This window comes from Limanda limanda, chromosome 23 (genome assembly GCF_963576545.1).
Source record: "Limanda limanda chromosome 23, fLimLim1.1, whole genome shotgun sequence".
Lineage (NCBI taxonomy): Eukaryota > Metazoa > Chordata > Actinopteri > Pleuronectiformes > Pleuronectidae > Limanda > Limanda limanda.
In genome coordinates this window covers 1033502-1059696 of record NC_083658.1, presented here as the reverse complement: position 1 = coordinate 1059696, position 26195 = coordinate 1033502, and the positions used below count along the sequence as shown (strand labels likewise).

Below are 26195 nucleotides of genomic sequence, written 5' to 3'. Positions count from 1 at the left end.
AAACTCTAAAAAAGTAAAAAGTCGTATTCCTTTATGAATTATCAGGGGTGGAGAAAGTTACCAGCAACTTTATCTGCTTGGGTTTCTGTGAGGAGCTGAAAAGATCAGAGCTGTTCGAAATATTAAGTTTAAATATTACTGTAAAACTTTAAAGCAAAAAGTGTTATTCCTTTATTATTTATCAGTGGAGGAGAAAGTTACCTGACACTTTATCTGCTGGGGTTCTGTGAGGAGCTGTTTCAATCAATACGTTTAAATATGAATATAAAACTTTAAAGTAATAAGTCTTATTCCTATCCTATTATTTATCAGGGGTGCAAAAAGTTACCAGACACTTTATCTGAGTTTAAATATTTCTGTCAAACTTTAAAGTAATAAGTCTTATTCCTTTATTATTTATCAGGAGTGGAGAAAGTTACAAGCAACTTTATCTGCTGAGGGTTTCTGTGAGAAGCTGTTTGAATCAATACGTTTTAATATTAATGTAAAACTTCAGCTGCTGTAGAATAAAAAGTCTTATTCCTTTATTAATTATCAGGGGTGGAGAGAGTAATCTGATTACTGCAAATACTCCAAAGTGGTCCTCAGGATGTACTGAAAGTATTAAAAGTATTAAAAGTACATTATTATCTGATGATCACTTGATTGATTGACTGGTTTTGTACAATGGAGAGAAAAGTCAAATCACTTTTGTACTTATCAACAGTTAAGAGCTGAATAATCAGCAGGTTAAATGTACCTGTAATGGATTTATTGATTAATAACTGATCGTCTTGTGTTGACATTGATTGTTTCATTTACGCTTTAACAACATGTTTTATCTTCTTATGTCAAAGACCCTTTGCTCTGAGGCGACAGTCACATGATGAGTGTCACCTTTTAATGTCTCTCCCAGTTTGACCTCTGACCTCTTGGTGATGATCTCCAGGAGTCTTCCAGTCCAGTCTTCACCCTGAAGCCGGAGACGTGAGCTCTGTGAGTTCCTCTTCTCTCCTCGTGTGTCTCTATACGTCCACAGCCTGTTTGTCTCCATCAGCTCGTCCCAGCTCCCAGAATCCACGAGTTCACAAACAGATCAAAGGACGATGTGCCCGGCGCTCGCTGCGTGGAGACACCTCCCCCGCTGTGGCCCACTCCTCCATCGACACTCCATTAAAAGTGTCTTATATAGACCCGTGTACAGTGATGCTACTGTACACGTATGCTGAATGTTTCCAATCAATGCTATTAACCTCGTCCAGTGTGGCGGCTAATCGCTGTTTATCCAAGCGCCGGGAATAGAAGAGGCGTGTGTTTCTATACTGCACAGATATAAATGCAGATTGTTTTGTTTTGCGGGTTCTTCCTGATTTAACACTATCTGGCCCTGTTCTTCTGTGTCTCAGGGGTGTGAGTCCTGAGGACGCCCAGAGGCCTGTTTGCACATAGAACCTCATATGTCATTTTATGAAACGTGGATGGAAAGGCAGCGGGGGGGCGGGGACGGCCTGGCATGTTATAAATGCAGGACCTGAGTCTGGGACGGCCCCGGGCTGATGGACCCAGTGATCCTCCAAGGTCAGGTCCTCAAACTCCAGCCGTGGAATTGTTAAACAAACACCAGCTCTGGATAAACTCCACATTGATAGAGGACGGATCAGCGATGAGGACACGTCCAGCACGTGTGTCTCCGAGAGTCAACAGAGGGAGGTTTGTATGTGAGAGGTCATCTCCTGCACCAGAGGACAGGCCGTCCCCCGAAGAGCGTCTGTCTCACCTGAGCTCCTCACGTCCGTCTCACCTGAGCTCCTCACGTCTCACCTGAGCTCCTCACGTCTCACCTGAGCTCCTCATGTCTCACCTGAGCTCCTCATGTCCGTCTCACCTGAGCTCCTCATGTCCGTCTCACCTGAGCTCCTCATGTCTCACCTGAGCTCCTCATGTCTCACCTGAGCTCCTCATGTCTCACCTGAGCTCCTCATGTCTCACCTGAGCTCCTCATGTCCGTCTCACCTGAGCTCCTCACGTCTCACCTGAGCTCCTCATGTCTCACCTGAGCTCCTCACGTCCGTCTCACCTGAGCTCCTCATGTCTCACCTGAGCTCCTCATGTCTCACCTGAGCTCCTCACGTCTCACCTGAGCTCCTCACGTCTCACCTGAGCTCCTCACGTCCGTCTCACCTGAGCTCCTCATGTCTCACCTGAGCTCCTCACGTCTCACCTGAGCTCCTCACGTCCGTCTCACCTGAGCTCCTCACGTCTCACCTGAGCTCCTCACGTCTCACCTGAGCTCCTCATGTCTCACCTGAGCTCCTCATGTCTCACCTGAGCTCCTCATGTCTCACCTGAGCTCCTCACGTCCGTCTCACCTGAGCTCCTCATGTCTCACCTGAGCTCCTCATGTCCGTCTCACCTGAGCTCCTCATGTCTCACCTGAGCTCCTCATGTCTCACCTGAGCTCCTCACGTCCGTCTCACCTGAGCTCCTCATGTCTCACCTGAGCTCCTCACGTCTCACGTGAGCTCCTCATGTCCGTCTCACCTGAGCTCCTCACGTCTCACCTGAGCTCCTCACGTCTCACGTGAGCTCCTCATGTCCGTCTCACCTGAGCTCCTCACGTCTCACCTGAGCTCCTCATGTCTCACCTGAGCTCCTCATGTCTCACCTGAGCTCCTCACGTCCGTCTCACCTGAGCTCCTCACGTCCGTCTCACCTGAGCTCCTCATGTCTCACCTGAGCTCCTCACATCCGTCTCACCTGAGCTCCTCACGTCCGTCTCACCTGAGCTCCTCACATCCGTCTCACCTGAGCTCCTCACGTCCGTCTCACCTGAGCTCCTCATGTCTCACCTGAGCTCCTCACATCCGTCTCACCTGAGCTCCTCACGTCCGTCTCACCTGAGCTCCTCACATCCGTCTCACCTGAGCTCCTCACGTCCGTCTCACCTGAGCTCCTCACATCCGTCTCACCTGAGCTCCTCACGTCCGTCTCACCTGAGCTCCTCACGTCTCACCTGACCTCCTCATGTCTCACCTGAGCTCCTCATGTCCGTCTCACCTGAGCTCCTCACGTCCGTCTCACCTGAGCTCCTCATGTCTCACCTGAGCTCCTCACGTCTCACCTGAGCTCCTTATGTCTCACCTGAGCTCCTCACGTCTCACCTGACCTCCTCACGTCTCACCTGACCTCCTCACGTCCCTCTCACCTGAGCTCATTAACACTGCTGTCAAAGTGTTCATTCATGTATTAGTACGTAAAGATTATAATCATAATCGTGTGTGTGTTTGGCTGCATTATCTTCATGAAATATGTCAAATTTAAACATTTATTTCCTGGTCAATATAAGGAATGTTCTGCCAAAATAATATTCCAAACCTTGGCATGATAAACAATTTGAAGTGGTTTGTAAAAACAAGATCAGAAGCTTTTCAAACGGCGCAAGGAAGTTGTTGATGTTTATGCACAAATAATTAAAACATATATTTGTCTGTTAAAGCACATTGTAAACCCAGATTTTAAAAGGTGCTATATATATATAAATGTATGATTTTATAACTTTAATAAACAGGTATACACGCCTCATTGAGTTATAACAATGGACAAATACATTAATAAACAATTAACAACCCTAACTACTCACAAATACATTATAATAAGTAATTAACCAGTTTTTAATTGGTCCAATATTCTTTTTAAATGTTTTTCTTAATCAGGACCCATTTAGACAAGAAAGGTTTTTTATATATTTGTGAAACATGAACAAGTCAAACTGTCGTGTGTAAAAACATCTCTTTGTTTCTCAGACTTTGATAATGAATGTGTTCACTGTTCAGTGTTTGCTTTTGATGAACTTAATTAAGGCTACCTCTGATTGGATAAGTGGGGCCATTGAGCAGGGGGGGGGTATGGGGGGGTGGAGATGTCATTTATCATCAGATTACTGGGTCTGTACAAACTGAAGCCAAGCAGGTCACACCTACAGCAAACAGATGAATCATGTGTTTAGTCTGTGGCTGAAAAGTCATAAATACTGAAAACCTGTTCAGGAGTTTGAGTTTTTAATGTGTGTCCAGCGATAAAAGTAGTTTTAAAGGTTTTTATTCTATTTTATTGTGATATCGTCTCAGAAGGAGGTTCTAAAGAAATAAGAAAACTCACTTTGGAACCTGAAACTTGACCTGAAGTCTTCAGCTGGTGAAACAAGCAGCTTCTCTCTGGATGGAAATGTTTACTTAATTACATAAATCCTTACATGGAAACGTTCACATCACAAGTCCCGAATGGAAAAATGCTTATGTGTGTGCATGTGTTGTTTTTGTGTGTGTGTTGTTGTGTGTCGGAGCGTGTGTTTGTTTGCTGCCTAGCAACTGGTGATGCAGGAGCAAATTAGGAAAGTTCTTGCGTTATTTGCTCCTGTGAATCTCAAAGTATTTGTTATTTATTCCCTAATGAAGCAAGAAGCCACAGAAACCTTCTCTAGATAGATAGATAGATAGATAGATAGATAGATAGATAGATAGATAGATAGATAGATAGATAGATAGATAGATAGATAGATAGATAGATAGATAGATGGATAGATGGATAGATAGATAGATAGATAGATAGATAGATAGATAGATAGATAGATAGATAGATAGATAGATAGATAGATAGATAGATAGATAGATAGATAGATAGATAGATAGATAGATAGATAGATAGATAGATAGATAGATAGATAGATAGATAGATAGATAGATAGATAGATAGATAGATAGATAGATAGATTACTTTATTCATCCCCGAAAGGAAATTAAGTCGTCACAGCAGCCGGTATATTTGAATACAATAAAATACAATACAATAGATTAAAATAAAAAATATTGAGGTAGAAAGATTTAAAAACAGAAACACAAGATGAATAGGTAGATAAGGATACTGCATGAAGGAGCGACTGGTGCGTCTCAATCTAGAAAAATCTAGAAATGAGTACATAAAGCATTAAGTACTCAAAAGGCACTTCTGGCAAGAATGAGTGTTATAATATGGGAAATATATTTAAGTGTGTATTTACAGACGTCAGTATTCATGATTGAAAATCAACAATTACTATATATTGTGAGGGGGTGTGGGTAGGTTATGGGTTAGGTTTTTAGGTGTTTAGTTACACAATGAATGGAAGTCAATGCAAGAGTAGTGTGTTTGTGTGTGTGTGTGTGTGTGTGTGTGTGTGAGTCCTTGCTCAAGTATACCACCCAGTGGCCATCTGCAGTCCCATCATCCCATAATGAAATCAGATAAATTAGCAGGATTTTGGGTTTATTTTTAGAAAATAAGAACTTTTTAGGTGTGAATTATGTAGTTTATATTTTTTTTTGGTCACATTTAAATACACAGAATCTGCAATATTGCAACAAAACAACAAAAAAGAGAATAAATAGATGTATTTATGTCACAGTCCTTTTTGGCCTCTCACAGCCACCGTCCAGTCCCCGGGCTCCTCATCACGTGATGTCAACACGTCAACACCACTGCTCTGTGCTGTCATAGCAACAAACTACCACTAAAACACCGTTTCTCCTCCTGTTCACACTTTAAAACGCTTCGATTCAACCTGTGGGACGAAGACCTGGATGTTCGCCATCTTGTTCGTGGCTGTCACCGCAGAGGAGCCTCCCTTTAGCCTAGCTTAGCCTAGCTTAGCTTAGCTACCGGCTACCCGGAAGTGGAGCTGCTAGCTTGTTAGCTGAAGTAACGTGAGCTGCTGAGGGTTGAGTGGAGTCTCTACTGGGAAACAACACGTTGCGTCATGGTTTTAATGGTTTAACGGTTTCCCAGCTGCTGTTTCCGGTCTCATATCCCAGTGGTTGTGTTGGGATGAGCTCCTGCTAACTGGGAGGCTGCTGCAGGATGGCTCACACTGGTCAGTCCTCACTGGTTCTCAGCTTGGCCTCTCTCCTGAGGAATGATGGTATGTTTACTTTCTCTTTATCCACATGTGAAGAACAGGATAATATTCAATATGTGTTAAAGCTTCAACTAATATTAATGCTCCTTTGTGTGATGGTGTCTTTATCTTTTCACATTGTTGTTTGTCTGATAAGATAGATAGATAGATAGATAGATGGATGGATAGATAGATAGATAGATAGATAGATAGATGGATGGATAGATGGATGGATGGATAGATGGATAGATGGATGGATAGAGGGATAGATGGATAGATGGATGGATGGATAGATGGATAGATAGATGGATGGATGGATGGATGGATGGATGGATGGATAGATGGATGGATAGAGGGATAGATGGATAGATAGATGGATGGATGGATAGATGGATGGATGGATAGATGGATAGATGGATGGATGGATGGATAGATGGATAGATAGATAGATAGATAGATAGATAGATGGATAGATGGATGGATAGATGGATAGATGGATGGATGGATAGATAGATAAATGGATAGATGGATAGATAGATGGATGGATAGATGGATGGATAGATGGAAAGATGGATAGATGGATAGATAGATAGATGGATAGATGGATGGATGGATAGATGGATGGATGGATGGATGGATGGATAGATAGATAGATAGATGCTTTATTAATCCCGAGAGAAATGTAGATCATCCAGTAGCTTAACACTTAAACACCTCACTGACATACATTCATAAATCACATATGGAGAAAATATTTACAGATACAGGAATGCAATGATGTGATTGTGTCAGTGTCCAGTAGGGAAGTGTTCTTGTGCTGCTGGAGTGGAAAGTACAATAAAGTAAAAATGTGGAATATGGCCAAAATGGCCACTTAATGCAAAATAGCAGGCTTCCTGTTGTGTTTTTCTAATTGCACCTAAATACTTTTTTGTTTGTCTGGTCATGATACACATGTGTATCGATTTTTGTGAAGACCGGTCAATGTGAACACGTTCCAGGTGTCTCGGGGGGGGCACCGTTGAGCCATTTTGCGACGCCCATTGAAAATTCCTTCAGAATACGTAAATTTTTCACCACTTTCTAACTTTCTGCAAATTTTGGTAAGAAGTTGAGCATGTTAAAGCCCTCAAAAAGCCAATTAATTTGCCTGAATAATAATAATAATAATAATAATAATAATAATAATCCTTACAATTTCAATAGATTCAAGATTCAAGATTTTTTTTATGTCAAATGAACAGAGATAACATGAAGTAGTCACTGTCAATGAAATGCTTGGGTCACACACTCTCTTTAAGCAATGCTCAGTAATTTCAACCCAAAAAATAAAATAAAAATAGAAATAGTATAAAACAGAATAAAAAAGAATAAAATAGAATAACAATGAAATAGAATAGATTAGGGTCTCACCTGACCTTTGAGGTCAGTGCTCGGGCCCTTTATAATGATAAGTCACCTCATGGGTTCTTATGCACGTGTCATGCTTCATATTTAAGATAACCATCTCTAGTCCCTCCACAGGAACATTAGCTCTGACCCCTCTCTAACCCGGGTGTGTCCCCCCCCCCCCCAGGCGACCAGGTGCTGGACGGCAGCAGCACGCTGACCCTGCCGGCGGTGAACCTGCAGCACCTCACCCGGCTGTTCGAGCAGCACCTGTTGTCCCGGAGCCAGCAGCACGGCTTCCTGGCGCTGCCGTCCCACCCGGCCGACACCGAGGCGCTGCTGCAGCTGCAGTTCCTGTTCGACGTGCTGCAGAAGACCGTCTCCCTCAAGGTCGCTGGAATCCTCCAAAGTCGATCTGATGCACTTTATGGTTTATTCAGGATTCAGTTTTCTGGGTCAAGATCCAACAAATAGCTTCAAATGTTCTCACAGTTGGTTGTTTTTGTTTTGCAGTTGTGAATATTGGTCATTAGTAGGGTTGGAAAATTCCGGGAATATTCAAAGTTGGAAACTTTCCATGGGAATTAACGGGAATAAACGGGAATTAACGGGAATAAACTGGAAATGTTGTGGGTAATTTATACTAACTGTATTTACCTTGTCATATACAGACATAAATATAAACATTTTGTTTTGTCATAGGCTGATTTGAGCCCTGAGGAAACTTTGGGCACTTGACTACATGCTTCTGCATCGTTGTGTCATTCTTAACATAGGTCTTTGCGCAGTATTTGCAAATGTACACAGCCTTTCCTTCTACATTGGATGAGGTGAAATGTCTCCACACATGAGAGAGTGCACGTGGCATTGTTCTGTAGAATAAGATGAGAAAAAAGTTTGTAAAAAAACACTAATGCAATGCCAGAGATATAAATAGTTAGCCAAACAATTGGAATCGTCTGTAAACATATTTTACAATTGATGGATAAATGAATGGAAATAGTCTAGATGAACAGATGAACAATCCTCAATCAGCATGCTAATATATTTTCCCCAGTAATATCATTGAAACTTACCTTCCCCAAATTCCAGAGCTAAACTTCCCATGGAAAGTTTCCGGAAATTTACCGGAAACTTTCCGCCCCTTTGCAACCCTAGTCATTAGATCTCATTTATTTGTGAATGCAGCTCATCAACCCTCCAGATGTGAGACTTCAGTCTGTGGTGAAAATCTTCCCGTTCAAGTCCCTGAAGTGTTTAGAGGTAAGAACCCTTTTTATTCCTTCTCCTCTGCATCACTTCCTCCGTCTCATTCTGTCTCTGATTGTTTATTTGTGTCTCTTTTCCTTTTCCAGCTGAAACGAATCCCTCCTCACTGCCTCGAGGGCCTCAGAGGAGTCTACTCCCAGCTGGAGGTCTTCACCTGCTCCAAGAGTCTCAGCTCCCTGGAGGTACTGTCACTAAGTCTGTGTTTCACATTCGAATGCCTTTTACCTCTGTAAACACTGCTGGTGTTGTTGTATGGAAATGAAAAGTGTGTGTTGCTGGTTTCAGGAGCTGCTGTCTCTGTGTGGAGGAGACCTGAGCTCTGCACTGCCCTGGCTGGAGCTGCACACCCTCAACTTCAGCTACAACTCCATCGTCTGCCTTGACCAGTCAATAGTGAGACAGACACTCAATCATCACTGACCCACGAGCTGATGTTCTCATCCTCTGACCTCTGTCCATTCTGTCTCTCAGACTTTACTGAACGTCCTGAAATCTCTGGATCTAAGCCATAACAAGATTCAGGAGTGTGCTGAATTTCTAAAGGTTTGTGTTAATATATATTTAAACGTTATCTCTTGCTTGTGTCGCTCCCTTATTCTGCTCTCCGGTCTTTCTTTCAGCCCTTGAGTGAACTGGAGCGCTTGAACCTGGGATACAACTGCCTGCAGAGGGCGCCAACGCTCGGCCTGAGCGCCAGGTCCAAACTGCTCACCCTCATCCTCAGGAACAATGAACTGGAAACTATAAACGGTGAGTTCCACTGGCACAAACTGTGTTTTCACTCCGAGTTGTTTTTCTTTAGAAGCAGACAAACCGCTCTGACAGTTGGTCAATCGTCTCCCGGCGCCCTGAGATCCAAGAGCCAATGAACTGGGAGAGAAAACTGGGAAAACAGGATTGTGGTCGCTGCCTCCGAGTGTGAAATCCTTCTGCTTGTGTCTGATATTACTTGAAGCTTTAAATAACCTCAGACCTGCCTGTTTATTATGAAGGGGGAGGAAAGCATCATATGTTTGTGTACGTCTGTGGTTCACGTGTCTTCCTCTGTGATGACACACAGGCGTGGAGCAGTTGTCTTCTCTGCAGCACTTGGACCTGGCCTACAACCTCCTGCTGGAGCATTCCCAGCTCGCTCCTCTCTCGCTGCTGCACTGCCTCCACACAGTAAGGACGCTCGCTCCTCTCACCTTCATCCTGATGTGAGATCATCGCCCTGTAAAACCCTAATGATGTTGTCTTGTAGTTGAATCTGGAAGGAAACCCGCTGTTCTTCCAGAAGACCCACCGCACCTGCACCGTCCGACACCTCTCTCCAAAGGCTGCCAATCAGAGAGTGAGTGAGAGTTACAGCTTCTCATGTGTCGGCGTTGGAGCCTGAAGCAGCTCACACAATGTCCTGCTCTCCAAACACTTATAAATGAGACGGAGGCTGTTGAATTCCATGTGGTCAGCCGTGCACTCATGCCGTGTCTCTCCACACACACACACACACACACACACACACACACACACACACACACACACACACACACACACGGGCTTCCTGTTTACGTGTGTGAACTCCAGGGTGTATCTGCGTGACTTGTGGTGTTTGAAAATCGTCAGCAGGCCCTTGTGGTGGCAATTGATGGAGAAAAATGGCATGTCATGGTTTTTATTGCTGTGTTTTGTTTTCGTTGCAAAACCAATGTTCCCTCTTTTTGTTTCTTTCCAGCTCAAACTCGATGGCGTTCCACTTTCTTCATATGAGCTATCGGTAGGTTTGATCTCAAACCTCTGGGAGAACTTTGGTTTTTATCGACCTCACTCTTCATAGTTACAGTTAGTGTTTCACATATGAAGCAGCAGCAGGAGATGGTCTAGGTCAGACTCGTTCACAACAACAGGAACATGTTGTTTCACCACATGGACTGACTCTGACATTTTTGGGACATTTAACGAGGAGGCTGCAGGAAAAGTTCCAGAAAATGTCCAGAAACCCTGAGTCAGACATTTGTTCTCACATAAGAAACCACCAGATCTTAAAACGGCTCAAACATCAACCCCTTAACTCTCAGTCAACTCTGAGCCACGTGTCAGCTCTGTCGTGCATGAACTCACTTTGAAACCACACACGTCAGCCAATCAAACATCTGCCAAGTGTCCACATACTTTTCAACCTCGGGAGTTTGGTCACTGAGGATAGAAAGAGCTACGTCTCACTCTCAGTTCTTTTAAACTTCCTCGAGTTATACCTGAGACTTTGCTGTTTATTTCAGGTTCTGCCCAAACCAGGTCAGCTCAATGTCCAGATCCAGTCGACGCCTCAAGTGTCTTTGCCACCGGAGCGAAGCAACCAGGAAGGGTCCAGTGGCGCCGGGGAGCTGAGTGACAGCGTGGCGGTGGAAGTGGGCGTGTCACACATTCGCAGGAAGAAATCCAAGGTAAGAGAGCAGCTCCAAAGTGTGTTGAGTTATATATTCTTTATACAAAAGTCACAAATCCTGACAAACTCTAAGTGTGTTTGTGTGGAAACCGTTTTGTGTTTCAGAGTAAGGTCAAAGTGCGGAGGGCCAGCATATCAGAGCCCAGTGATACGGATTACGAGCCCCGACAGTTTTCCTCCTCACAGAGTGGGTGTTTTAAATCTCTTTTCCACTATTTGTTCTAATGATTAAAGTTTATTCAGATGTTAAATCAGTGTCTAAATAGTGAATGTTTCTATTCCTCCTCCAGGTATTGTTCTTCCCCACCAGCAGGAGATTGAGCGGATGTCCAGCTTCAGGGATCAGCTGGGGGAGGACTGGCTGAGGTACCAGCACCACCTGGATGGATCTTCCTCTTCTCCCATTATCACCACTGTCACCGCAAACCAGTCTCCCCGGCAAACCCTCACCAACGGCTTCAGCACGTCCACGCCGTGTCCGTCCACCAACGGGAAGCAGCAGCCGTCTCCACCGTCCCTGGAGGTTCCCGAGGTCCTGCAGTCTCCGCTCTTCCCGTCCGAGCCCCGGACGGAGACGTCCGGCACAGACGGAGACGAGGACACGGAGTCCACGCTGCACTGGCCTGCTCAGAGCACCAGAGACACCGAGTCCATCCTGGAGGACAGCACGGTGGACGGCCAGGCGTCCAACCAGGGAGACGTGAACCGTCCTGAGCCGAGTCCAGAGTCTCAGCAGCCGGAGAGAGCGGAGAGCAGAGGAGCCAAGGAGGAAGAGGAGGAAGAGGAGGAGGAGGAGGACTTAGGAGGTAGGATTCAAGGATCATAGTAGACAGAGCTTCGGTTTGACTCTTTCTACACATCAAGGTTTTCTTTCTCTCCTCAGTGGACCTGTGTCACCCTCTTCTCGTGGGCGTCTTATCGGAGGAGGAAGACGACAGTGGCCAGACGAAGGAGGGGAGGAGGAGGAGGGAGGTGTTCCTGTGTGTGAAGCAAGGCCTGGTGCTGGAGGTGGACGTGCAGCGCGGCCAGGAGAGATGCCGCCTGGAGCTGGACAGCCTGGCCCGGGTGCAGACCACCGAGGCGCTGTGGACCCGTCTGGTAAGAGCAGGAAAGACGGGATGGAAGAGGAGAAGTAAGGGAATAGGACGAAAAAAACTTCAAATTAATTCTTCCTCTTTATTGCTTTGGTTGGGTTTTCATAAAGGCTGAGAACCTTGATATTTATTAAGTTTTGATTAGTTTTGGACTTGACGGATGAGTTTTCTCTTCTCCTCTCACTCGTGGTCTCAGGAAACCGAAGAGAAGCTTCCTGCTGTGGATCTTCATTTCGCCTACATCAGCAGGGAGAAGAGGAGGAGACGCTACGTCCTGCTGGACGATGACCCACAGCAGGCGCTGCAGGTTAATAACACAACACACACACACAGAGACACACACACACACACACACTAAGTCCTGTTCAGACCTGGTGTCAACATCCCATCACAGGTTGACAGCTCATAATGAAACTGCAGAGGTCAGAGGTCGTCAGATGAGTAGGAGGTCCTTCAGAAGTTCACATGAATTCACACCAGGAGAAGGTGGACTCGTGCTGTGGATGTGGTGGGAGCTGTTTAGATCAGTGGAGCCGGGGGTTCGATGCCAGCTCTGATCTGGGCCTCGGGTTCAGGGCTGCACGAGCAACACGAGCACGACTCTAATCCTGGAGAACAGAAACCTGGACGAGCTCTCTCTCTCTCTCTCTCTCTCTCTCTCTCTCTCTCTCTCTCTCTCTCTCTCTCTCTCTCTCTCTCTCTCTCTCTCTCTCTCTCTCTCTCTCTCTCTCTCCACCGTGTTTCCCTCCTGTACGATTCCTCTCTCTCCTGATATTGTGCAACGCGTGGAATCGGTTCCAGACGACCCGGGCGGCCGATGCCAGTTCCAGGATGTGAGATGTACTTTTCAGATTTGTGATTTGTGTTTGTAAACACACTCACACAGAGCTGAAGCACCAGAGTTCAGCAGACACCTTGAACTCTCGACCCACATTCTCCTCCAGCATCTGAGGAGCTTGTTGTGGCTCTGAAGGTTCCTCGTCTTCCTCTGAGAAGAAGGACGCTGCCTCAGTGATGATCTGTTGACAGTAGAACATCTTCCTCTGTGCTGACCAGGCTCTGACCGACGTGCTGTGTCACGTGGCGGAGGAGAACCAGCGCCGGGACTCGGAGCTCCGCCCCCAACGCCTCCTCATGCAGTGCCTTCGCTGCAGGTCGGAGTTCACGCTGCGAGGAGAGAGCGGCGAGGAGGAGGCCGGCGGGGGGGCGAGGCGGAGGATACCGAAGGGCGGGGACGAACGGGATGGGGAGGAGTCCACGGAGGCCGAGGGTAATGATGACAGCAAAGGTGAGAGGTCAAGTGGAAAATGCTTCTTTTATTAAAGGTTTTTATGATGGTTCTGCCTCTGAAGTCCCTGAGGAGATGTTAAAAGCTTCCTCCAGTTTAAACAATCACTCGTCAGATTATGAGTAACTCAGCAATGTGATGTTTGGATTACGTTTATATATCGGAATCTGTCATCCGTGCATATCAAAGACCCGCACCCCAACACACGCACCACCGCCGGGACTCTTCTGTGACTCACACAGTTTCAGATGAGTCATGTTCAGCTTCACAAACCATCGACAGGAATGAGGCTCTCGAACCCTCACTGCACATTCTCTGTGTGTTTCTGGGTTTGTGGTTGAACACTTCAGATAAGACTCAGCAGAAGGTCAAACATCTCAGGGAGAAAGTTGTTTATCACTTGGCGTGGAAACGCTGGGTCGCTCCCATTGGTCGTCTGCTCGGGGCCGAGGACGTTCCCAAAACAGAGATGGACCCGAGCGCTGCGTCCCAGGAGTTATCTCCTGTCTTTGTTTCGCTGAGTGTCCCATTCTGCTGTGTTCCCGTCTCTATAATCAGCCGGAGACAGATAAAACCCTTCAGCTCCAGCAGCCGCCTCCCTGCAGCTCGTCCAAACCACAGTCAGACGAGTCCCAACGAGCACAGAGCGTGCGCAGGCTTTGTCCTGCAGATGTTTGTTTTGGAGCCCTGCTCCTTTGTTAGTCTGCTTAGTCTGCAGCTCCACTGCAATTTGAAGAAACAAATACCTTTTTCATTAGCACGTGTCTGAACTCAGACCCTGTTTGCCTGCAGGTTACAGAAATACACGCCCTGCAGAAAGCAAAACAAGAGTCATGTTCATATGAAGCGTGTTAGGAATGAAAGCAGACATGTTCTCTGTGTTTGAGGTCATCGACCTGTCACAATCAATCAGCTGTCGTCAGGCTTGTGGGCGGATGAAATATTCAGTCGAATATATTGTGTTAAATAAAGTCCTCAGATGAGATCGGACATCCAGTAATAATCTTTTTCCATAAGAAATGAGAATAAAAGTTACTTTTTTAAAACATGCATTAAAAGAAACCTCACACTAGGGCTAGAAAAGATATGAGCTGAGGTTTGGATTATCTCCTGAAAGGTTCTACAGACGCTGGATGTGAAAACACAAAGTGGCTTCACACATGATCCAGAACTTTTCCTGCAGCCCAAGAGTAAAATGTGTTATTGAGTCAATGTGAGTTTAGAGCAGGAGAAGAACCAGCGGGCGAGTGGGCGTGTTGATGGTTTTCTGTTCTGAACGAGTCTGAACCGGACGAGTTCTTCACGTGTGAGACACAAACTCCAGAAAGTCTCCAGATCCAAGCTCACGTCTAAAACCAGCTTCAAACTAATATCTGAGCTTTTTATAAATCACTTCCTCTGCATCTGTATCTTATTTGTGTTTCAGGACACGGGATTTGTCCTGAATGTGGGAGCGACCATGTGGTCCAGCTGGCCGGCCAATCAGCACCCTCGGCTCCCTACAGCAGCACGCCTGTCGATCGCCCGCCGTGGCCCGGGAACGAGGACGATCACCTGGATGGAACCCAGAGCGCCAAGGTCTCGTCTCCTTGTTTCCCTGTTTTGCTCAAATCAAAATCTAAACTAGTTAAAGTCACAATCTCACTCTTCTCTGTCTCGCTGTAGGACCAGGACACGGACGCCAGCATCAGCAGCAGCCCCCCCCTGGAGAGCGCCACCGCCACCCAGGATCCCGCCTACGTCACGGCCCAGGGGAGCTCCTTCTTCACCGGGGACGAGGACCACAGCCTGTCCTACACCACGGACTGCCAGAGCAAGGAGGACCTGGCCGGGAGCTACCACTACACCCCCATCAGCGAGACGCCCCCTGGTGTCCAGGCCGAACCTGCAGGGAGATCCTCTCCAAACGGTGGGAGCTCCAGATCCTTCTTCTGATATCTGAGTGTAAAGTTCACTGCTTCTCCTCTGAGGTTCTGGAGTTTCACTGGGTTCGAGTGGTTTAGTTCACAGGGAAGAGGAAACGGATCCATGTCTCGACCCGTTTATCTCAACTCGGTGTCAGGCGGAGGTTTTGGGATGAGTCTGACTTTGTCTCCAGTGTGAGTCTGTGGTTTCAGGACGGATTATGTGGGATTGTCTCCTCAACTGCAGCATCACAAAGAACAGAGAGGAAGAGATAGATGTTCTCCGAGCCTTTCCCTCCCATCGCCTCCAGTAACGACTCCAATCTGTCTGGTACCTCGTGGTTCGTCTATGAGCAGACAGATGTGGTGGAAACCGGAAGCGTCCAAGTGCTTCCATCTCCGCTCAGCTTCCATTAGGACTCACAGGGCTGAAGTCAACAGTTCACACCACACACACAACACTCTTTGTGTGTTTTACAGTGAACATACGAAATGTAGGATTTGAATCAAGTAATAAAAGATCATTTCTTCAGTGTTTTACTGCTGTTTGGGATTTCCTCCAACAAGCAGCTCCCGCCAGCGTCTCAGTGGGACTTAAAGTATTTCACTTGTCAGTTTGTTGGTCCCAGCTTCCAGAATGTTTGACTTTATATCACAATAAATTAAAACCTCCGGGATCTGGACGGTTTGGAGACGTCCCTGTTGAGGATTTATCACCGATGTGAGTCTTTCACAGACGAATCAGAATCTGCGTTTCTGTTTGCTGATAAGAAAACCTCTGGTCGACCTGCTGTCTTCTCTCAGAGACACAGAGACCTCACTGTTGTGGAGCTCAGTCCTGAAGAAGCTCTTTGTCTCTGAAGTTAAATCAACGTGTGGGTGTGTGTCTGTGTTGTGTGTGTGTTCTACGTACACACAACAAACGCATCTGCAGCTTCAAAGACCCGTATTAATCTGGTCTCCTTCCGAGCTGCTGGGTTTGTTTTGGCGTGAGCAGCTCCGAGCCTTGTCGTCTTCGATCAGCTGAACCCGTTCATCAGCGTCCGAATGACCCCCCCGCCCCCCAGCGGTGGAGTCATGGCTCTTAAACGCCTCCCTGCGTGACGGCGGCCGGCCAGCGCCGCAGTAAAGTTTCATTAAGTTTCACGTTGCTGCCAGGAAAACTATGGCTTCACCATCGGTGCAAGATATCAGATGGAAGAAGCCAAAAACCAAGATTTATTTCTTTTTAATGTTTCAGCCTGAACTCCTGCAGATAGTTTTGTGTGCTGTTTGATTCTGACCCGTTCTCCCGTGTGTGTGCAGACCAGGTGGACTTCCTGTGTGAGGACTACGACGCCGTGGACCATCGGCTCAAGCTCTTCCTGGACGTGGAGGTGTTCGAGGAGGAGGAGGAGGAGCTGCACTCGTTCCTCAAGGTGTGTGAGAGTCAAACGAACGTCACGCACAACGGGAGCGAACCAGATGAACGTCTGGCTCCAAGTAATAAAAACACTGATTTAGAAAACAGATTTTCAGGGTTTAGAGATGATTTTCTACTGGAGCTGGTCCTGGGAGTGATGGAGTGATGATCTGATTCAGCAGCACAGATCCTTAACGTGTTATTGTTTCTTGTGTGACTGCGGTTTGTTAAATCCCTTTAACGTGTCTCCCTGGTGCCCAAAAAGATTCCAGATTAATGGGCGGTGACAACTTTAAGACGTGCAGCACTAACTCGTGCGGTTTCATCGCAGTCGGCCGAGATGAGCCCAGTCAGTAAATCCCCAGGAGCTCATTGGACCCGCTCTGCTTTCTGCTCAGCTGTCACTCAACGTGCTCGCAGCGTCTTTAACATGCAGCGCGTCCTGGATGTTGATCTTCTCCCTCGGACACCTGGAGGAGGAGCAGAGAGCGGAAGAGGACGAGCGCAGCTGGAGCAGGAGACGCTGCTCCGCTCTGTTTGTTTATCCAGTGACGGAGGTTCACATGTGCTCGTGCTCCAGAGGAAATGAAGCAAGATGTCGCTCCACATGTCTGAATCTTAAACCTGCACGGAGCCTGTGACCCTCTGGAGAAGATATTTCAACTTGATTTAGTGGCTCTATCAGGCTCTTTATCGTGTTGATACAGGACCAGGAATCAAGTAAAGTCTATTATCCTGCTGTTAATCTCTGTGTTTCTCTGTGTTTCTCTGTGTGCGGTCAGATGTCAGCCGTCAGGTTCGGGGAGCCGGGGGAGATTCCTTCTCTGCTGGTGGTGTCCAACCTCAGGATCTACTTCCTGGAGATGACGTCAGAGATGCAGTGAGTACAGGACGTTTATTATCTGTCTTCTAATGTCACACTGCAACAAATCAGTGAAACGTCAGATGTTTGATTCCTCAGATTTGCTCATGAAGCTCTGGAGGGAAACGTCGTGGATCGTTCTTATACTCCGTCGTAAAGTTTAACACTTTAACATGTACGGTACATTCTAGTTTCTCGTCCTGCAGCGATAGAAGACCTGAGACCATAGTGTCACTAATAAAACCAGTTATTATAACACCAGATATTCCAGAAGGAGTTTTTCTTTCTCTCTTTCTCTCATGTCATGGTGTAAAGCAGTGAGATATTGAGAAAGTGATTAAAAGCTGCTGGTGTTTATCCTCATCAGGCTCCACTCTGCCGCTTTAATGACCATAATGATAATAATGATAATCATGTTGAATAACCTGTCCAGGTTTCTGCTTCACATCCTGAAAACACATTGACCTCAGAGTGTCTGTTTCTCCTTCTTCTGCCAGTTTGATCTCCTCTGTTGTTTTTCTTCTTCTTCTTCCGTTACATGAATGAAAGCGTTGATTTCCTCCAGGATCTCACGCTGTGAAACATCTGAAACCAAACTCCTCTCATCTTCTCATCTTCTCATGTTAAACCCATTGTTAAACGTCTCACCTCCGAGCGTCCCCTTTAATCCCGCCCCCCCGTGACGGGACCTTTTCTAACGGCCTTCGTCTTTCCTCCCAGCAGAGGCCAGCTCTCCGATTGGCTGCAGAAGCGCGACAGCCACCCAATCATGGAGCTGGGCTACCTGGAGGTGGGGCTGGGCTCTCAGACCGTCCACATGGAGTTCGGGGACGGGGGCGTGGCCTACACGCTGCTGGTCCGGGACAGTCTGCGCTGCAAACGCTTCTTTGGCTTGTTGACAGGTAAAAAGGAAACGCTGCCAAATGGGAGCAAAGTGGAAAATGCTTTGTGTTAATGTATGGAAAACACATAAAAGAGGTTTAACGTTGAGACGTGAGTGGAGGAGAGAAACTCAGTGACCCCTCGCCCCCCCCACGCTCCCTCTGCACCCACTGGTTACACCGGTTTACTCTGGATCTTTAAGGGGAAGATACCACAACACACACTTATTTAAATGAAGGAGAGAAGCTTGTGGAGATCGGTTGGATCCCTGAGGCAGGTACTGGGACAACATGTTCCCCTCACAGGAGCCACAGCCTGACAGGCCACGCCCCCTCACAAACCACTACTATACCATATGTGCACGGTGTGACGCAGACCTGGGCCCCCCCCCCTCGGTGTTGGGTTCACTCACACGCTGGATCACTTCCTGCCCAGACCAGCAAGTCTGCGAGCGAGGACCAGAGGAGGAAAAGCTTTTATTAGACGGGGGCTCCTGCTCGGGTTTGGAATGTCTGGAAAAATATGGAAAATTAATTTGACAATTTCCAGCCCACGTAAACGAGTGGAGAAAACAGGAATTTGGCTGGAGGTGGAGAAGTGTTGATGCTCGGGTGTAATGCACATAATGCAACGTTTCTGTGGAAGATTCCTCCTGTAATCAATGTTTCACATGATCAACTTCTCAGGTCAGGATCCGGCAAAACATATTTTTCCACAACTTTCAGTCCAGGTTTCACTCGTGAGGTGATTTCTGGAAGTCTGTGGAACAATTCAGATTCTCAACATAGTTTATTTTCATCTTCCTACTTTGTTTAAATTCTCATTCATCTCGCAGAATAAGAAAACAACAATAAATCCAAACACCAGACTTGCAAAAGAGCACAGACAGGAGAGGATGTCAAAATAAGAGCATTGTTTGAACGTAAAGTGAGAGAGGACATTTCCGACAAACACATTTGACCGAGACTTTCAGACAGGGGCTGAAAAGAGGAGCTGCAGCATTGATCTGAACTTTAGAGCATGTGAACATCAACAGTCATAACAACCCAATATGTGAATTTGAAGTCTTCTCTTCCAGGAAGAAGCAGGAACATATTTAAAAGCTTCTTCCTCTTCTCAAAGCAACTGATTGAAGGAGAAATGTGGGTTTTCATGAATCTTTCTTCGAGCATCAAATTACATGTTCACCTCCGTCAAGGACGTTGTGTTTTCACCACTCGTCTGTCGAAAAGCAGAGAAACAGCAAAACAACTGAATTTCCACTGAACTTGTTGGCAGATGGAACAAGGGTCAGGAAAGAAGAGAGAGAACATTGTGACGTGGATCTGGATCAGAGGACAGATATCTTCGGGCCTTGCTGGAGATACGAGCTCGACTGATGGTTCAGTTTTCGATGAGTTTCTCACTTTTTCCATCACATTCCTTCCTCTTCGTTCCTTTCATCTCTCTCTTCTCCCCCGTGTCCTCTGAGAGACGTCCTCTTTCTTCCTCTGCTCTTTTGCTGTGTTGTATTCTTTCGTGGCTGGAAATGATTCCAGATTTTCTCCCAGTTCGACCACAGGGTTTGTCCAAAACAGACAAAGTGAAAAACACGAACCAGGGTTTTGTTGCGACCTTCAACGTTCATCACAAGAAGAAAGCATGAGAATGTGATGTTTTTGTGAGGAGCACGTGAAGTGCCAGACGCTGATGCTTATCTCTCCTCTCATCCTTCAGGATAAAGATAACCAGCCCTCCGTCTTTTCCAAATTAACCACAGAACAGATGTTTTAATATTTTGTCCAAAGAATTACGGTAAAGCTTAACCAAAACAAACCCCGCCTGTCGCCCAAGCTGGCTCCCATCACACGGACAAAAGTTGGAAACCACAACTGGAATGACAAAGACAGAGAGGGGATGTGGTTATGAACTGGGAGGTTTTCTTCTGGAGCTCCAAGCTCTAAAAGAGTCTGACACAGCTTTATTGAAACATCAGATCGAGACGGAATTTGTTTTACTGAGTTTTTGTTGTTTGCTCTTAACTTTTCACTGTCGTGTTTGAGGAGCTTTGGTCACAGAAGATGAATTATGACTCGTAGTGTTCAGTGATAGTGACGGAGAAGATGGTTCCTGGTGAAATGCACCTGCAGCCGTCTCATAAACTGTGGCTCAGGGTTTGATTTCCTGTGAGAAGCTTCAGGAGCTCGGTCGCAGCCCAACAGTCTGGACACATGAGTAACTGGAGATATTCACCAGTTCACCAAACATGCTCTGCTTCGTCAGACTCATAGTTTCAGACGTACGTGATTAAAGGTCAGCGACCACAGCGTAGGAGGCGTCGGCTTTTTCCTGAAAATGATCCGTCCAAAATATTTTGTGGCAAACTTTAATCTGGCTTCCAAACAAGGCCTTAAAGTCCCACCACCAGGGTTTATACAGGATTTTAACAAGTCTTCAATTTTATAATCTGAGCTTCTGACCAATGAGTCGAAGTTTTACTTATTTCATTTAGTTATAGATCTTGATTCTGTTAAGTTAATTCTATTTAACACGCCCTCCATCATGTTTCAACAGCATCTAGAGTCTGTAATAATGAAACCTCATCAAATCTACTGGATCTGAAGTCTCTGAAATGTCAAAAATGTTTCAAGAAACTATAAAACAAATCCTGGATCTGCCCCGACATGTAAAGATCTCTTTCCTGACTGGTGTCCCGTCCCTCAGGCTTCGTGTAAATCTGTCCAGGAAACACCTTGTGGGGACAGTTACTGTACAAACAGAAGTCCAGTTTAAAGCTTTGCTCTCAGTAACCGATGGGTGCTAATCCCTTCCAGTGTGTGTGCACCTCCTCTCTCTGACCCTTGAAATGAACACAACGTGAAAACCAGAAATCCCCATTTGTTTAATTTGAACCAGCGACTGCAGGAGTCGGGTTCCTTAATGTGCAGCCGTGTGTGTGTTTGGATGTTAACGAGTCTTTGTCCGTCACGTTTAAAACCCATTACTGAGCTCGTGTGTCTGGCTGCAGACGCCTGATCAGGTTTCTTAGATCAGAGAGTTCCTGTTGAAATGAAAACTCTCGATTCATTCAACAGTTTGAATCTGGAGAAGTCGTCACTCGGCTGAAGACTGAACGCTGATGCGTTTCAGGAGGGCCACGTTTTGTGTTAAATACACAAAAGCATTTTTCAAGGAGGGCGTTGTTTTCTTTTACGTGTTGGCGTCAAAGTCCAACACAAATTAAATCATTTTAATGAGTCTTCATGAAATATTTCACTTGGTAAAAACAAAAGAAGGAAAAACTGGACGTAATCAGACACGTTGGGTCTTTTTCTCCTCGTGATCTTTGTTCATAATCGTGTCGTGACCCAGTTTCAACTAATCTCTGGACCCTGAGTTTGTGTCTTTAATCCTCAGGTCGACACCCAGAGTTCAATGAGTCACGTCCTTCTGTTGATTCAGTTCAGCAGATTTCTGTCCCGGAGCAAAGTCACTAAGTCCTTCACGTAAATAAAGGTAGAGATGAATAATAAATAGCTGCAGCAGAAAGACGGTGAAACGCTGAGTGGACAGACAAAGACATTTCTTAATAAGATTTTAAACCTGAGAACCCAGACGACCTTGGTGACCTCTCTGTGTTACTCACACTGAGCCGGTCAGCCACGTGAATGTGAAGCATTTTAAAATGAATCCTATACTTGATGGGAGGTCGGAGGAGTGTGTGTGTGTGTGTGAATAGAAATCCAGGTCAAACTGGTCTGACTGTGTTTGTGCAGTTGTGTGTTTAATGGAGTTTAGTAACACGGTTTAATGAATCAGACAAAAGCTTGAAACCCACACGAACAAACTCCTGGGACGACCTGAGTGTTTCTGGTAAACTGATATCGATGATCCTCCTTTTCTGATTCTTACACCTTCTACAGGAGCAGCCAGATCTAAATCCTCCTGTTCTCCTCCTCGTTCTCTCTCTCTCGCTCGCCCTCGGTGTCTCTCTGAATTCTTTTGAAACTTCCTTCTATTCAGAGTCCGCCGTCGATTATCCTCCGCCGCCCTGTGCTGCTGTCACACTCCATGTCACGCCACAATCCGTGAGCGCCGGCGTGACCCCGGCGCTTTGTGGCGCCCGACAGTTTCTCACCCAGCGATTTCTAAGGAGCTGAAACTTTACACCTGCAACCAGAGAAGGAGGAAGCAGATTCACATGGAGCCTTTGTGCCTGTGGACGTGAGGCTGGGACACTTTCAGGCTTTTCTGGCCTCTTCACAGACGGGGGGGGGGGCTTTGTGTTACATCTGGAGCGGTCATGTGATCCAGTCCATCGCTGAGACCTGGTCTGTGTTGATGCTCAGCTCCTCAGTGAAAGATGCCTTCACGCAGATGTTTGTCCTCCCAGATGTTTCCACGAAGCTCCGAGCTCTGACTGAACTTCAATTCAAAACTTTATTTAATCTAAAACTGAAAAAGATGGACAACATGTCTCCACCTCCTCCCTTTTCTATTCATGTCATTGTCTTAAACTGTATGTATTTTATTTTCTTGGCTGGAGCAAAACATAATTTCCCGCTTTGGATCAATGAAGTTTTTCTGATTTCGTCAGCTGACTGATTCCAAACCAAGTCCAGTTGTTTCCACATCTTGATTGTATCTTTTGTTGTGTTCCTGAAAGTCACCTGACTCTGGTGTGTGTGTGTGTCTGTTGTTGTTTCTCCAGGACTCGTGCGTGAGATGGCTCACAAAGTGGACAGCAAGCTGAAGTCCATCTCCACCACGCGCCTCAGCCCCCAGCACCACCTCTGGTATCTGACGTTGTGTGGATGTTGTGTTGTGTGTGTGTGTGTGTGTGTGCAGGAAGTCAAACGGCTGCTGGAGCTCCAACACGCCACATTTCTGACACATCTTTACTTGATTACAATGAGCCTTTTTTCTACTTCATTTTGTAAAACGGCCTCAGTAAATTAGCTGGTAAACCACATCTTAATTTGTACCACGTGTAACACGTGTTGCGCTGCAGTCCTGAAAGCAGCAGATCGTGTGGTTCACTCTTCACCACCAGCAGATTTCTTTACACCTTTATTTATGTGTTTTCCTCTTAAACACGAGACGCTGGTTTCCTCTGAAGACACTTTAGGGTTCGTCACGGAGAAACAGAAAGAGCTAAAGAGTCAAACTAACATCTCACTTGCAGCAGCCGTGTTACTCAACCTGCAGAAGTCCAATAAATATCCTCTTTCCTTCAGCTTTGATTCTCATGAAGAACAGATTAGTACCGACTCGCTCTAATCCTTCACATCTCACACTTTGTGTCGTGTCCCGAGGCGACGGCGGCGAACTCCCAGCCCGACAATCCCAACATAAAACAACTCCTTCTGGTGTCGTGAGTTAGAAACCCCGACCTGCGAGCTGGATCCAGCGTTTAGTCGATCCAAGTCCTGTCGTCTGTTATTAAGTCAATTATCCCCTTTGCTTCCCAGTGGCTGTGGATTCACTCCCCGGGGTCGGAGGGATTCCACGTGAGACGCCACAGCCCGGTTATCTGTCCACTGTCTTACCTGCACAGCTGCCACTTAGGAGATGATATGAGAGGATTCTTTTCTCATATCTCCTGTAACGTCATGTCAACAATTCATTTCCTCTCTTGTGCGTCAGGCCTCTGGTGTGTGAAGACATCCAGGAGGACGTGGAGGACGGGCAGCTGCAGTTCTTCTACATCCTGGCCTTCGTGCTGCAAGGTGACGAAGCTTCAAAGACATTTTCATTCTGCTTCTTCTCCCAAAACACAGATAATCAATCCAGCCTCACGTGTAATAACTTTAGGAGATGCAGAGATAAGGCCTCAACCGGTGCTGTTCTGTATGTTTTATTTCAGGTGATGACCTCAGTAGAAAAAGATCATAAACGTTGTTATTCAGCAGAAAGGAAGCCAAGATGAAAACAGGCTTAAAGGCGGAGAATTAATAAAACGCTTTCATTTCCTGGGAGATGAAAGCAGATGATGTGATATGAGAGGAGCAGCTTGAAGCCCAGGTGCATGTGGAGAATCCATTTTAACAACCTGAGCAGTAAAATGAGGCAGAACCTTGAGTCCTGACGGCTCGGTGTTTGCACGAGGCCGAGGTCGCTGCAGGCTACACACAGCTGTGCTCATCCCTGGAATTCAAAGTGCAGTGGATCCAACGTGCCTGGATCTGCCCGACCACTCGGCTGCTTCACGCAGGCTGAAGGCTTTTTATCTGACATGAGAACGTGAATCTCTGACTGGAGCACAACACCGGTGACCCAGGACTGTTGCCTACTTAGAGGAGATCAGATAAAGTCTCCAGGAACCTGATTTATTACCTCTGATGATTTATTACCTCTGAGCTTCTGGTTTCATCTGCTTGTTCGTCAGTTTGTAGGATTTACACCTGATCTACCGCTCAGCTGATTCCTGTCACGGTTTGTGGACGGTGGTTTTGAAGTGGATCCAAATAAACGAGCGGATCCAGTGTTTTGTTTCTGTCGTCTTTGACATGGCGAGATAGAGCGTTAGCCTCGGCCAAGGGATACGCCCCCTAACTGCCCTTCTGGTCAAAGCTGAACTAACTTTGTTGAACATGATGTCGCTCCAATATTTATAAAGATGGACGACATGTCTCCACTTCCTCAAACTATCTAGAAATGAACAATGACTCCAATGAGCCCAGGTGTCAAGGTCACACTGATGCACGCTCTCAGCCAATCAGGAGTCAGTCTGTTTTTATATCATCAAATAACCAAAGTGATCAGAAACATGACGGGAGCAGCTCAGATGTTTTATCTTCCATCTTGTCCTCTTTCTTTATTAACCGTATTTGATTGAAACAGATGAAACGTCTCTTGTCTGCTTGTTAAATCACTTTGTTCCTGTTCCTGTCAGACGGCGTCTGGACGCCCCTGACGGTCCTGGCGACCCGGGAAACCCTGTACCTGCTCCGAGAGGATCACCAGTGGACCAAGAGCTCCGGCGTCCCGGCAGCAGAGGAACCCGGCGAGCCGAGCAGCGGCAGCGTGGTCGTTCTGGAGACGCTGCCCATCAGCTGCGTGAGCTCGGTGCACATGTGTCCGTGGGACCAGCGCAGGATGGACCTGAAGCTGTACGACGAGGTCAGTGATCACATCGCGGGAACGGCTCTGATTTGTTTTATTAGATAAGAGATTGAGGAAAGGAGCGGAGGGAGGAAGCAGATGGACAGTGAGGTCATGATGAAACACTGATCAAGACCCACTTTGTTTGTTCTCTTGGACGAGAATCAAACGTGTGAAGTCAAACTTCTCTTCAGCAGGTAACAACAGCGCCGGCGCCCTGAGTGCTTCCATATGAAGCCGCTCTCCGGGTCGGGTTGAGCTCCATGCTGCTTCGCTTTACAGGATGTTTGTATCATCCCATCATCTCTGCTCCGTCACGCCTTCCTCTCAGCTGTGAGCTCGGGAACAAAACCCAAACTGTAATAGACGGGGATTTATCCAGCCAGGTCCTGCGTTGATTGCTCCCACATGTGCGTGCAGGCGTTGGAGCACGGAGCCGCCACGAGCCAGAGCTTCACACGCGGTCGGGCCAGAGCCGGCTGTCGTCAGGTCGAATCCTCGATCCGTGAACTGATGATCTCCTCTGTTTCTCCTGCAGACGGTGAAGGAGGAGAAGACGTGGTGCGTGCGGTCGGAGAGCGTGGAGCTGGTGCAGGGTCTGCTGGCCTGGGTCCGGGCTCAGTGGGAGGCCATGTTCGGGGTCAAGCTGCTCACGACCCTGCAGGAGGAAGCTGCGTAGAACTAAAGAA

The 26195-nt window shown here is 46.6% G+C and overlaps 1 protein-coding gene across 1 annotated transcript; it reads left to right on the top strand.

Annotated features, from left to right (window-relative positions):
- The first annotated feature begins 5468 nt into the window (after positions 1-5468).
- On the top strand, positions 5469-26195 carry stk11ip (serine/threonine kinase 11 interacting protein). The gene is made up of 25 exons (XM_061067014.1): positions 5469-5932; positions 7485-7687; positions 8486-8560; positions 8653-8748; positions 8852-8959; positions 9038-9109; positions 9187-9316; positions 9627-9730; positions 9810-9899; positions 10281-10322; positions 10825-10989; positions 11097-11178; positions 11282-11797; positions 11875-12089; positions 12282-12392; positions 13142-13373; positions 14800-14951; positions 15039-15282; positions 16583-16695; positions 17462-17559; positions 18262-18443; positions 23114-23198; positions 24049-24131; positions 25298-25524; positions 26045-26195. The coding sequence occupies exons 1-25, from the start codon at positions 5872-5874 to the stop codon at positions 26183-26185; spliced, it is 3627 nt and encodes a 1208-aa protein (XP_060922997.1). The 5' UTR covers positions 5469-5871; the 3' UTR covers positions 26186-26195.